A 14,265-nucleotide genomic window follows, 5' to 3' on the forward strand; every position below is an offset into this window, starting at 1 on the left:
AGTTGTGAAAATGTCCACAGAAGGAGGATTTGGTGGTACTACTAGCAGTGATGCCCAGCAAAGCTTACAGTCCTTTTGGCCTCGTGTGATGGAAGAAATCCGGAATTTAACAGTGGTAAGAAAGAATGACAGGTGTTTATAGAAGCCTTTTGGTGGCCTAGTCTGTAGGGAGTTGTGCTCCTGACCCAACGACATTGCCACCCAGGTGGTTCTCATTCACCAGGGGGTGAGAGAACTATGAGAAACCTTCTGTGTGATTGACAGTTTCCAAAAATCTGCTGGAGGGATCGCCAAGTCGATTCTGACTTGATGGCAATGAGGGATCTTTTTCATTGTTGTTTGTTAAGAAGAGCTATGGGATGATTAATCAAAATTTAGATTAAAAGTTTTTAATCTTCAGTACATTTACAAAAGCATAGTTCATTCCTGACCTCTCTATGGGGCAGGGGAGAAAAAAATTTAGAGTTTACCTTTTAAGGGGATAACTAGGGAATTTGCTTAGGTATGCTGGTTTATGGATGCTTTGATTTGGAGGTAGCTTAATGTAAGGCACGTATATATCTTTCAAGGGATACAGAAAAGTGGAGGTCTCACCTCTTTCAGTGACTGCACCTCATTTCTTAGGCCTTATTTAATAGTCTGCTAAAGTTTTAGAACCTGGTAAAAACTGTTGTGAGCATGGCATTTCTTCTGAATTAGAAGTGACACCCAGCAATAGCGCTATAGGCATTTTGAGCAAAACACTTCTTTGTAGTAGAGGGGAGTGTTCTGTGCCTGTGCCTCGTAATATGTTTTATCAACATCCCTAGTAGCCTCTGTTCATTTGATTAGCAGTATCATGTCTCCCTCCATTTATGACATCCAAAGTTGTCTATAGACATTGCCAGATAATCTCTTGAGGACAAAAATCTTGCCTTGTTGAAAACCACTAACTTAAAAGAATCAAATATAATTCTGGATCTTGGGAATTATTTAGTCAGCATATATTTATTAAATACTTGCTGACTTAAGCGTATTGAGGAGGCTTAAAGCAATAAAGTCCGAGTGCTATTGGAGCACGGGGTTGGTGCTTGGTTCCTACTGATGAAGTTAGAGAAGACTTAACACAGAGGACATTTTTGTTGAATCTTGAAACATCAGTAAGCATTCACTATATAGAGAGGGTGAGAGAGTACATCTAAAGCATATAGAAGGGCATTCTTTTTTTTTTTTTTTACCAACGGATAGTCAATTTATTAAAATAGTTGATTTAGGCATCTGCAATGGTGACTTCAACCTCTACTCCAGGCTCAGTGCTGATGGAGGTGATGTGCTTGACAATCTCAGAAGGACTATGCAAGTCAATGAGTCGCTTGTGGATCCTCATCTGAAAACGATCCAAGGTTTTGGAACCTTCCCCACAAGGAGTCTTCCTTGTAGTGATTCTCAGAGTCTTGGTAGGCATCCTGACCGGTCCCTTCACCTTTGCACCTCTGATCAAGTCGGCACACACCTTCTCCAGGGTTTTTATGTTGCAGCTGGTTAGGGTAGTCCAAATTCGGTGAATGGCCACCTCCTGTTCCACAGGCGTCTTTCCGGTGTCCTTAAGAGCCATGGCTGCGGCGCAGCTTCCTGACCAACTTGTTCCCCAGAGAGAGCAAACAGCGGTGAGTCAGGTGCCTGCAGGAACAACCGTGTCTTACTCGGAGAGAAGGGCATTCTTAAAGACATGGAAACTTAAGGAAAGAGGCCGTGATTAGAGGAACAGCAGGAAGTTCAGAGTAGCTAGAAGTTAACTTTGTATATAGTGGCCGTAAGGGTAGTTGCAAAGTGCGTGTGTAGGAAGACCAACAGGAAGTAAGAAGTTGGTTATATTGGGATATTTTCAGAGTACGATGTCACATCTTTATGAAGGGTTTTCTTTTCGGTGTCATTTTAGCAAATACTGAAGCACCTCCCTCACGAGGTATGTCACTTTTGCCCCAGTAGTATTGATTGGTGTCTTGGCAGAGCAGACAGTTGGATTCCTACCTATCATAGAATTAATGTTGAAATTTCTTAAGATTAGTGTCCTTTAAGTTATGACACACAAAGCCACTTTACTCAGTAAATGTTGTGTACCAGCTGTGGCTTTGCTAGATGCAGTGGACCTAGCAAACAGGACAGAAGATGAGTGTGAGGGTAGAACTCACCTTCTGGTGTGGGAGACAGACAATAAATAAGTCATGAGTGAATGAGTTCTAAAATGCCCACTGACTTCAGGGATTAAAAAGCTTAACTTATATTCTTGCTGCTGTTCTCTTTGTTTATGTGGGAATTTTCAGCAGTTGATCTTGATTTGACCTTACTCAGTGTTTTCAGCTCAGAAGTAGGTTTCCACTAAAGACTCTTTTATTTCATTTCTGTAGTCTCAAACTGATAGTTAGCTATACTGTCTCAGATATAAAAGGAAAGGTTAGGGAGAATAGAATTGTAAATTCAGAAGTTCTGTGTTTTATTTATGTTGGGAGGATAATTTGGTAGTTCTTACTGTGTTTTTATTTTAGTGCTGAGGTCACCCAGATTTAACACTAGGTGTCCTTAGTTCCTCCTAGGGTGAGGTGGAACTCTGCCAGTATAACAAGCCTGCCTTAAACTGAGAAACAGACCCAGGATCAGGCAGGTGAACAGAAACTCAAGAGGGTCAAGCTCAACACTTAACTTTTTTTTCTCCTTTCTTTTATTATATTTAGATTTTTTAATATATTTGGTTTACTTTACAAGTTTAATTGCCAGTAGAGCAAACTGTGGTACTGACTTAATTTTATTTCCTGGTCACTTACTATCAAATGTTTAAGAAAAGGGGGATTGTTGTTGTTATATGCCGCTGAGCCACCTGTAACTCATAGCGACCCTATGTACAACAGCTCTGAACCCTGCCCTGTTGTGAGCCAGTCTCACTGACTCCGACACACCTACCCTCATTGCCCCAGTTACGATATCAGTCCATCTCATCTGGGATCTTCCTCTCCTCTGCTGTCCCTCCGCCCCTCAGAGCCTGATATCCTTCTCCAAGGACAGGTCCCTCCTGATCACGTGCCCAAAGTATGTAAGACAGATCTTCAAAAATCCTAGTCTCCAAGGAGAAACTTGGTTTCACCCTCTCCAAGACAGACCTGTTTGTTATCTTGATGGTCCATGATATATTCAAGACTCTTCTCCAGCACCACAACTCAAAGGCATCAATCCTTCTGTCATCCTTAGTCATGGTCCAGCTCTCTGATGCATAGCAAGTAATTCTGAAGACCATGGCCTGGATCATGCACACCTTAGTCTCTAGATGGACATCATTGCTTCTCAGTACCCTGGAGAGATCTCTGACAGCAGATTTACCTAATGCAATTCATCTTTTGATTTTCTGGCTGCTAGTGCTAAGAATGTTGATTGTGAAACTGAGCAAGCTGTAAATGTTAACCATGTCAGTCTCTTAGCCATCATGGTGCTGCCAGTTGGCCCTTTGGTGAGAATTTTTGTCTTAATGTTGAGCTTCAATCCATATTAAAGACTATAGTCCTTGACCTTCTGCAGCAAGCGCTTCAGGTCCTCTTCAGTTTCAACTAGCAAAGTTGTGTCATCTGCATAATGTAAGTTGTTGATGAGTCTTCTTCTAATCGTGTTGTCACAATCATCTTCGTAAAGCCCAGCGACCTGAGTGATCTGTTCTGCATACAAATTGAAAAAGTATGGAGACAGGACACATCCCTGACACACTCCCTTCCTGGGAAATTTAATTTTTGGTTCAGGGTTTTATAAGTGAAGAGAAGGATAAGGAATTAAGCTGTGAATTCTTAAAAGACTTCAGACCTCTACTGTGGGATCTCTTCTGTATTGGGTGTTTAAAACAGTGACTGACATGCAGTAGATGCTCAGTAAACATTTCAATGAATCAGACTCCCCTATTTCAGATGCATTGTAAAGAAGCAGCGGCATCAGCATGAAGTAAAACTTCAGTCCAGTAAAGTTGGCAGGATTTTTCCTCGGAAAGACTTTCTTTTTTCTTTTGTAATTGAAAAGAGCAGCATGGGGTTATCTACTTTTCTGACTGCACCTTTGCCTATATGATAGGATACCCAGACATCTTTGCATTTAGTCTGTGTTTTAAACTCAGCAGCACTTTGAACTCTATGTCTTCAGATATGTCAGAGCCTCTTAGGCTGACACTTCACAGTAACTTAACAGTTTAAAAAAATAATAAAGTCCATAATTATATTCTGCATGCATAAATCAACAGAATATTTATAAAGTGTTGTGAATTTTCTAAAACTAGGATGTAGATTTCCCAAAAATATAAATAGACGCTTGCTAGGTGATGTGTTTTAAGATGTTTGGAAACGTTGGCCCAGTAATTTCACTCTAAATTCTGTGTTAGTAAATACCATGCGTGCATGGTGGCCACGTGGTATGAAGCTGCTCTGCAATCCTGAATTCTGTGATAGCAGTCTTATTTTTTATCTCATTTGACAGTTAACACCCTGTACTCTTACAAGCTCCATAATTATCCATAAAGTTCGGTGATAGTCAGCTGGGATTAAAATTGGTTAAAAACATACTGGAACAGTGTCCAAAAGAGTACAGTGGAATACCATATTCCTTCTCATCAGAGGTCTGAGAACAATAATGAACGGACTTCTTGACGTTGAATTTTATCCCTCTGGACTTCTTTAAGGAGCCCTGGTGATAATAGTGAGCAGTGCAGCCACTCTGAGGGCGAAAGATAAGCAGTCTCTTCTCGTAAAGATCTGTAGCCTTGGAAACCTGGCGCTTGAGGGTCACCAGAATTGAGATTGACTTTATGACAGTTAGTTTAGCCTCTGGTGGGATGGACATCTTTGAAAGTGGGGAAGAGAAAATTTGATCTTTTTTTAGAAGAGCTCACGGGGAAGGAGAGGAGCAAAATCTTAATATCTAGTTCTCCTCTACTGGTTCCCTGCATCTTGTTCAGCCTTGAGTTAACTGGAATTTAATGCCTAGTTCACTGTCTTTAAGTACCATTTTCATGTTCTCATTTCTTGGTGCCCTTTGATTGGACATTGACATTTCTAGCTTTATAGTCAAATAAGATAACTGTTTAAACAGGAACTCAGTGATGGAAGCTTGTGAGCCATTACAAGCAAGGCCATTATTTCGAACAATAGTTTTCAAATGTTATTGTCTACCCGAGGCATCAAAAAAAGAGGAAGATCCTCAGTGAGATGACTTGACAGAGTGGCTGCAACAATGAGATCGGACTTAGCAACAGTGATTATGAGGATGGCCCAGGACCTGGTGATGTTTCATTCATGTATGTACAGGGCTCTGTACGTTGGAACCAACTCTAAGACACCTGACAATGACAACAATGCATGAAACACATACACATCTTGTTAAAATATATGTCCTGACATAGGTGGGTTAGTATGGAACTTGAGGTTCTACATTTCGTTTTAGTTACTAAGTGATGCCAATCCAGGTCTAAGGAAAACTAAAGATTACAGGAAAATCTGCGGTCAAGAACCTCTTCAAAGTGCTGAGAAGCAAGGATGTCAGTTAAAGACTAACATGTTCCCGATCAAGCCACACTATGTTCTGCTGCTTTACATGCATCTAAAAAGTTGGACAGTGAATAAGGATGACAGGAAAAAAATAGGTGCCTTTGAATTACGGTGTTGGAAAAGGGTATTGAGTATCAAGTCTGTCATGAAGGAAGTGCAGCCAGGTGTTCCTGGGAGGCAAGGATGGTGAAATTGCATCTTACGTACTTAGAGCATGTTGTCAGGAGAGTCCATTTGTTGGGAAAAGGCTTCATGCTAGGAAAGGTGATGGGTCAGAGAAAGGGAAGAAGGCCCTCAGTGAGGTGTGTTGGCACAGTGACTATAACAAGGAACATGGCGCGGGATAGGGGAAGGTTCCGATGTGTTGCTCAGAGGGTTGCTGTGAGTCATATGAGACTGAACAGCACCTAACAACAAGAGAACTTTTACAAACATATTAGGACTCCCTAATTAGAGTTCCTAATTCTGTTGGTCTGTATGGAGCCCACACATCTTGTGTTGTGGTTTTTTGGTATGTTTTATTTTTTAAGGCTTCTGGGTAATTTTAATATGCAGCAAAGACAGAATCATGACTTTTAAGAGGGTTAAAGTCTTAACTTTGCAGAAATGCTTGACTGTGTAAGCCTAGAAAAGATTTCTCACCATTATTTGAAACTCCAAATGTTCTTTAGTATAACCAAGACCCATTGACTTTTCTTTGGCTCCAAATACTCATCAAGTAAATCTAGATATTTTGAAACTCAGTAATGTCAGATGTCAGCAGTTTTAATGTAGTTCTTTGATTTTAAGCAGTGGCATGAGAATGTTCTGAGAGAGAGTTTGCTCCTCCACCTGGCTGATAATCACTTGAAATAGTAAAGTCAGTATTAGTCAGTGTTCTTCCATTTGGAGCAATTTCAAGAGGGAAGGGTTAAGTAATATTCACATACTTAGACTTAATTTACATGCATGTCAGTGGCATGGAATGTGTTTTCGTGGACCTCAGTCTACTAAAAGTGTAGGGGCTGCCCTCAGGATTATCATAAAGCTTGCATATGATTGGAAAGCTTGGGTGGGATTATAGAAAACTGAGTTCTTTTCATTGATGAGCACTTTTCCGCATTCCGCCACCAAATAACATCTGAAAATCTACTTTTCATACATTCCCCTTATAGCTCAAGATGTGAGGCTCATGAAAAGTAGTTACTCTCAGAAGAAAAGATTAGGGTGGGGTATTTAGAACAGAACATTTTTGTAGATTTTCATTTTCTACCTCTTCAAGGTAGGAGGGATAGAATTTTTTTTTTTTTTTTTTTGGTCTTTGGCCTTGTCTTGTTTTTTATTAAAGGAGTCTCAGTATGTCTCGACTATATTTTACTCATTCAGATTGGAAAATGAGATCCTTTTTTTATCAGTTTTGGGCTTTGGTTAAGTAATCTTGGAACAGACTGTGGAAATTATATAAAAACAACCAAGTCAGACAAGGGTATATGTGGAAGAGAGCTAAATCTTGTTCTCATACATAGTCTTTTACTTTGTGTATTATCTTGGGAGGCCTTCCAAAGAAATTACCGTCTCCAACATTTTCTTTGACATTTCTGTGTAACAGCTCTTTGATCTACCACACAAGTAGGAAGACCAGTGATTGATTTTTGTGGTTCATTTTTTTTAAATCCATTCAGAATCTGACATCTCCTTTCCTGCTGTTCCCTTTTGTGTACTTTGTTACCGGTTGTATGTCTAAACTTGAATAGACCTTGTTTTTTGTGTCTCCTTGCTTCCATGCATGTTCCCTTCTAAATACTGCTGTCATGCTTTTCCAACAAGCAAATTGTAACCCTCTCAACACAATTCAGGTATTGGCCTATTTGTGGCTTCCTAACTGCTTCCCTGCTTCATGGACTCCTTCCTTTATCACCATTCTCTCCTCTGTGTCCCTGTGCTATTTTACACTCTCCTCTAGTGTAAGGTATGTAGATGTTAGACTTTGTGTGCAGGAAGTAAAGACATGAAGCATTAATTGTTGAAATTCAAAGGGTGTAGTCTTCGATATGGTTACATCTCAACCTAAAACAAATATCCTTACATTCTAGTGGCACAGTCCGTAGAGAGTTGTGCTGCAACACAAAGGCGAACTCTGATGGTTTGAAGTCATCAGCTCCTCTTTGGGAGAAAGCCAAGCATTTACCTCCTGTGTGATTTCTTTTTGCTGTTCATTGACATTGAGTTAGAACCAACTCATAGCTGACCCTCGAGTGGGTTTTAGAAGCAGTAAATTGCATGATAGGAGATTGCTGTTGGTCAGCCGGTAGATTCCAGCTATATCCCTTTGGATTGGCAGCACAGCTCCTTACCACTCGACCATCAGAGCTCCTTCCTGTGCAATTTACAGCCTCCAGAAACTTGGTGGAGAGTCGGCTTTGAATCAGTTATGACTCAGTAAGTCATAGTGAGACCCATAATCAGTATCATAGAGAAAAGATCAGTGTCAAGAATTTCATTTTACTTGGGTTCATAATTCAGTGTCCATTCAAACAAAAGTCAGGAAATCAAGCAGTGTACTGCATTTAGCAGACCTATTGCCAAGGACCTCTTTGAAGTACAGAAAAGCAAGAATGCCACTTGAAGACTAAGGTGCATCTGATCAAGCTAGTGATATTTTCATTTGCTTCATATTATGTCAGAGTTGGACAGTGATTAAAGACGACTGAAGAATTGATGCCTTTGAATTAAGATATTTGTAAAGAATATTAACTCCATCATGGTCTACCAGTCAAACAAGTCTTTCTTGGAAGAAGTATAACCTCCCTAGAAGTAAGGACGGTGAGACTTCATCTCACATACTTTGAGCACATTATTTAGGAGGGCCCAGTCTCTGGCAATCTCCTCCTGTGCATATAACTTCCTCTCAAAACCCACCGGAGGGTCAGCTGTGGGTTGGTTCCTACTTGATAACACAACAACAACAAACAACAGTCTCTGGAGAAGGACACCATGCTTGGGAAAGTGGAGGATCAGTGAAAGAAAGGAGGACCCTCAATGAGATGGATTAACACAGTGGTTGCAACAGTGAGTGGGCTTAAGCATAGTAGGAATTTGAGGATGGTATGGAATTGGGAAGGTTGCCTTTTGTTGTATATGGGGTCACTATAATTCAGAGCTGATCATAGTGCCTACTAACTGTAAAAGAAATGTAGGTGATGTGAGGTGGGGAGTCTGACCTTTTCTTACTTCTCCAGGAGGAACTGCCACCTTGTACAACAGCAATAGAGGCCAAACATGCTCCACCCATACCGAAGTCCTGCTGCTACCAATTTTAACACCAGCTGTCTCTCTCTCCTTGCCTTGCTACTCTACTACTGAGTCTGATAATTTGTTGCAGTGGCCACACAGAATTCGCATAACCTAACCATTATGAGGTATACTAAAGAAAATAATAAAGTTACAATTCCGTTTGGAAACAGGACACATTTCTTCAGTCAGGACAGTTTGTTTCTCTGACAACTCACCTGAAAGCTTTAAGTCACTGTTGAACTTTCTTAGTCCTGCCAGTTGTGACATCTCCCCGCCATCCCCCAACAAGCGTGGGTGCAGGCCACTGGCTCTAGCTTGTGGGGGTAGCAGTCCCAGGTCAGCTCTGCCACACATTGGTCTTTGATTCTTCACTAGTGCTGTTCTAGTCCGACTGGCACAGGAACTTCTGTGGCCCCAGAGGATAAGCACTGCCTTCACTTTCTTTTTTTCTTTTTTTTCATTAGTGAGGTTTTCCCTTTCTCTTGCTAAACGTGCTTAATTTAAACCTGGCAGGATGACATGACTGAGCAATCCCATCATGAGTAATTTGCATGCTTCATTTGCATGCTTCCACCCCAACCGTGTTACAAAGTGAAAGCAATGGCCATTTTGAACAGTAAACCTTAACTGCTAGCAACCTAGTGAGAGATAGAAGATGGTAATATTTTCATGTGTCTTTCATAATTAAACTGTAGATGTTTAGAGGTAAGCATTTATTTTTATTGGGGTTTTTTTTATGCTGCTGTTTTGTACCATTGAGTCGAAAACCCTTAGCTGACCTTCCAGTAGGTTTTCAGAGGTGGTAAATCACACAAAAGATTGCTTAAGTGTCCTTCTCCCATGGAGCAGCTGTTGTTGTTATGTGCCGTCGAGTCGCCTGCGACTCATAGCGACCTAATGGATAAACAAAACAGGAAGAGGGAAGATTGAAAGTTGAATGTGCCCTGCTGGAATTTACAAAAAAAAACCAAAAACAAACAACAAAAATGAAACCACAGAGGTGTTTTACTTCTTTTCTTAACATACTACAACTTTGTGAATTTTCTGTTTGACAGAAGGGCAGTCAAGTGCTTGTATAGAACAAAGCTGAAAGAAAAAATCTTTGGAAATGTTAACGGAATAAATTGACTAAGCTTTTATTTTTTAACTTCTTTTTGTGATGTAAGTAGTTTACAGAACAAATTTTTCATTCAGCAGTTCCCACACATGCTCTGTTTTGTGACATTGATTACAATCCCTGCATTATAATTGCATTCTTAGCACTCCTTCCCTGCCTTTCCATTTTCTTATCCCTTCCTGCCTTCTGAGCTTTATCTCTATGCAGTTGTTGACCTTTTGATCTTGTCTGTTTGTTCTAAGGAGCCTCTTCCTCCCTGCTATTATTGATCACTTTATAATCTAATTGGTTAGAAGTTGAGTCACAGGGGTGATATCAGGTCCAAGCATGAAAGATGACTAAGGGCTGTAGGCTCAAGACTACATTCATGCTCAGTAAGCCTTGGGGTTTTGTGTTTTGAGGACTTGAAGTTTGTTGTTTATTTTTTGATGACTGAGTTCTACTCCATTTTTCTTCCATCCTACCAGGGTTCAGAGCAGTCAGTATTGGAAGCCAGGCAACGTCTAGCTAGTTTTAGGAGTGTGGAGACTGAAGTTCATGTTGTCTATTAGCCCTTTGGAGTAATAGTCTGCTTTTCTTCCCTCTGAACATGGAGAGTTGAATAATTGTACCTTAAATGGCCACGCACATGGTTTTAAGACCTCAGTCACAATGTATATTGGTTAATTTTTTTATAACTGGACTTTTAAACCTCTGTTAGTCCAGGGTTAGTTAGTGGTTTCATGGAAAATGTTGATACCTAATTTGGCAAATGGAAAAGATGAGAAATTGGTGTTTAAAGTTTGTAGAGCTGAATAGTAGCCAAGCATCTCTTTGAGTTTACATGGAAAAGACAGATTATCTTGGGTGTACATTTCATCAGCCTAAAGTTGCTCTTCTTTTGTAATTAACAAAAGAAACAAAAAAGAATTCTAGAAAGGCTGATGATGCTTTACAAAAATGCCTTTCTCTTCTTTGACATAGAGTTGTGTTTTTCTGTGGGTCTTGGAAAAGAAAATTCACTTACACATTCAAATTATGCCAACTCTCAAATAATAGCTCTTCCTCTCATAATGTGATGGTGCAAATTCCCAGGTGAGCATAATGAGTTTGGTGAGTCACCTTTCAGACCACTTATAGAATCAATCATTTGACACCTAGTCCCGGTAGAGAATTTGCTGATTTTAGCTATTCTCTGCTTTTGCACCTTTTTCTTTGCAGCTCTGAAACTCACAATTTTTTCTTATTTCTAGAATTACAACTATTATTAGGAAAGTATTTAAATACCAACTGCTTCAAAACAGAAAATAGAGGTGCTTAAATTGCAGATAATTGAGGTAGTGTTGGTAAATAAGTCTTTCTGTAAGTTCCATCCACCATAAAGTAACCTGATTCTCCCAATTCAGCCCTGTTTTCTAAGAATTAAAAAGGAAGGGAGAAAGCCTGTTCCTAAAAGGCACTTGGTAAATTTGCTGTAATTTTCCCCCCATAACACTTCTCCATAAAGCAAAATTTGAAGGAAAGGCCTCTGTTTCTGTAACAGGAAAGGAGCTGTTCCCAGTTTTATCAGGTTAGTGCAAAGGTCAGAAATTGGCAATACTATTGTACTAGCTGAAAAGAACTAGAGATCACCCTGGTAAGGTCCACACTGCCACTTTGCCTTGGGGCCTCTGCCTGATTAGAAGAAAAAACTGGCACTTTTAGAGGAGTACCCCTGATTTGCAGGCTCATATACTTCTTCAGGGAGTAGGGAGAGAGGAGGCATTTGTAATATATGGTAATGGGTGATATTGAGGCAAACCTAATTTGGGGGCTACCTGGGTACTTCTGATGGTTATGCGCTTCACTACTTGCTGAAAGGTTTAGGGATAAAAACTTCCGTAAAAGACTCCTCCTAAGATAAGCCTGGTTTAGGATCTGATTCTGAAAGCTCACAGTCTCCTATGGAGCAGTTTTACTATAAAAATAAGGTATCACCTGTGTCAGAATGAACTCAGTGACAACTAACGACTTTTCATGAAGATTCTATTGGAAAACATTATCAACTTAATCTTAAAACTTTATAATTGCTAATGCCCAGCATGGATTAAATAAAGAAGAATTTTACTGTGGATTTGTATTTTCTCCATTTCATTTGTGTCCCCTCTGTGGTTATATTTCCTGACAGAAGGAATGGAGCCAATCAGAATGTTTGCTCATGCCTTTCATGTCCTGCCTCCCTGCTGATTGTCCTTTCCATTTATACCTCTCTTGTTGCTCATTTCAGAAAGATTTCCGAGTACAAGAACTCCCACTGGCTCGCATTAAGAAGATTATGAAACTGGATGAAGATGTGAAGGTGAATTCACATTCATTTTTTATTACCCGTATTAGCGCTAACATGATGACTAGGTTGTTGTTTAGTTCCCTAGAGTGCAAGGTTTAATTTTTTTAAAATGAAAGTGATTTTTGTTGTCATTGCTCTTGTGTTTGGTTCCTATGTGAACATGTTAATTGGAGAGTTTTAATTATTATATGGTACTTATCTGATATTAAAGATATATTGGTTTGATGGAGGTTTCCCCCTACACATTGAAATAGGCTAACATGCTTCCTTTTAAACATAGATTGTCAAATCCAGCAGGCCACTGCTGTCATCTTTGTTTCATTTTGCAGTTCTTAGTTGTTGACTCGGACTCCAAGAAATCTTTAATAACACCTGTTCTAACCTCTGACCTACAAGTGTATTTTACATGAATTACACTTGTGAGAAGGTTATTTTCAGGTGACCCGTTTCTGTATTCCTAGGAGTACACTTCCCATTAGGACTCCCAATCTTGACCTCTCAAAATGATAATTTCTTGTATTTATACAGGAGGCGAATAGTACACAGTAATTTTCCTCTTATTAGTTCATTCCTGTTCACAGTAACTCTGAAATTTGATAGCTTAAGAATTATTAGTTCCAACTTTTTTGTAAACTTTCATTAAAATCACAATTAAATAATTACTAATTCCATATACAGATAAGAAAAAGGAAGTGGCTCTTCGAAAGTAGAGAATCAAGATCCTAATTCTCCTTATCCTTCACATCTTTTCATGCCTCTGCCTTGCACAGATCATCTTACCAAGTGTTTAGAACCTTGTTTGACCAAGAACAGGCCCTTTGCAGTCTGACACAAGACACCTTATCCTGCTTACAGTTACTACATGCCAGGCCTTCTGATGTATGCCTCCGTCCTTTCCTTCGTCAGCCCCCCAGTATGTGAACAGAAAGCTCAGAAAGGATGAGAAGCTTTGGATTTTACCTAAATTTGTTGTTTCCAGGTTTATATTTGTTTCCAGTTTTATATATTTTCCCACGTTGTCTAAATCTTGCCACTTGCTTGCTCAGTGGCCCATGCACATCACTTCCCCTCTCCTGAACCTTTGTTTGAAAGACTGTTTTGAGGGTAAGAAAGTATCCTATTTGAAGTCTTGGCACATAGTAGGTGGTTTTGAAGTAAGTATCTCCTTTCCCTCGTCTCTTCTCATGATCAGTTGATTAACCTTGGAATCTCTTGAGGTCACCACTTTCTCATTTTACAACCCATTATACTCCCATGGCATGGCATTAAGCAGGAGACTTACCTAACTGGCTTGAATAACTTGCTGGTGATTGACGCAGACAGTCTGTGTTTGTTGCAGATGATCAGTGCAGAAGCTCCTGTGCTCTTTGCCAAGGCTGCCCAGATTTTTATCACAGAGTTGACTCTTCGCGCCTGGATTCACACAGAGGATAACAAGCGGCGAACTCTCCAGGTAATTGTGCAGCCCTTACATGGAGGAACTGGGACAAGAACCTGCCTTTGCTTCGACTACATGGTTTTGACCAAGGGTTCATTTTCCCTAGGATCCTCTTCATCTCCTCTGTAATTGGCTTCTTCCCTTCCCCATTGGAAGGCAGACATTCCTTATAGTCATACTAATATAGTTCTCTTACAGTTTCCACAGTGACTAAACTCTGTACTTGATGGGCCTTCAGTACAAGCAAAGTTACAGAGTATTTATCTGTTACCAGATAAATAAACAGTATTTATACATTTCCAGATGTAAACAACTTCTGGTGGGAAATTCTAACCAGGAAAGAATGACCCTGGCAAAAGTCATCTGAAAATGCTACTTTCTCACTGACGTCATTAACTTTTTTGTTCCATGGGTCCTTTTCTTTTCTCTCTCTCTCTTTTTTTTTTTTAATTTATTTATCAAATTAGCACTCACAGGGTCTGAAGAACTCATGGTTTTTAGTTCTGGAAGCTCTGTCCTTAATAGTTTGCACTAACTTTTAGAGGAAATGTTTCCCAGACAGGAGAGTGATAGACAGTTCATA

General features: G+C 39.9%; 2 protein-coding genes across 6 annotated transcripts in view; one reads left to right on the forward strand and one right to left on the reverse strand.

The window, feature by feature from the left end:
• The first annotated feature begins 6 nt into the window (after positions 1-6).
• Positions 7-14,265, forward strand: part of NFYC (nuclear transcription factor Y, gamma) — a 34,258-nt gene continuing 19,999 nt past the window's right edge. For 2 of the 5 annotated variants that reach the window (XM_006886510.1, XM_006886511.1), the window contains exons 1-3: positions 7-115; positions 12,185-12,256; positions 13,584-13,697. In XM_006886510.1, the coding sequence (XP_006886572.1) occupies positions 11-115; positions 12,185-12,256; positions 13,584-13,697 (291 nt within the window). In that variant the 5' untranslated portion in view covers positions 7-10. The remainder of the gene's footprint in view (positions 116-12,184; positions 12,257-13,583; positions 13,698-14,265) is intronic. The other 3 variants (XM_006886512.1, XM_006886513.1, XM_006886514.1) reach the window with 2 other exon arrangements.
• On the reverse strand, positions 1,250-1,594 carry LOC102846634 (40S ribosomal protein S20-like). Its single transcript, XM_006886509.1, has one exon. The coding sequence runs from the start codon at positions 1,592-1,594 to the stop codon at positions 1,250-1,252; it is 345 nt and encodes a 114-aa protein (XP_006886571.1).

This window comes from Elephantulus edwardii, unplaced genomic scaffold, assembly GCF_000299155.1.
Source record: "Elephantulus edwardii isolate Elephantulus edwardi_28Jun2011 unplaced genomic scaffold, EleEdw1.0 scaffold00049, whole genome shotgun sequence".
Classification (NCBI taxonomy): domain Eukaryota; kingdom Metazoa; phylum Chordata; class Mammalia; order Macroscelidea; family Macroscelididae; genus Elephantulus; species Elephantulus edwardii.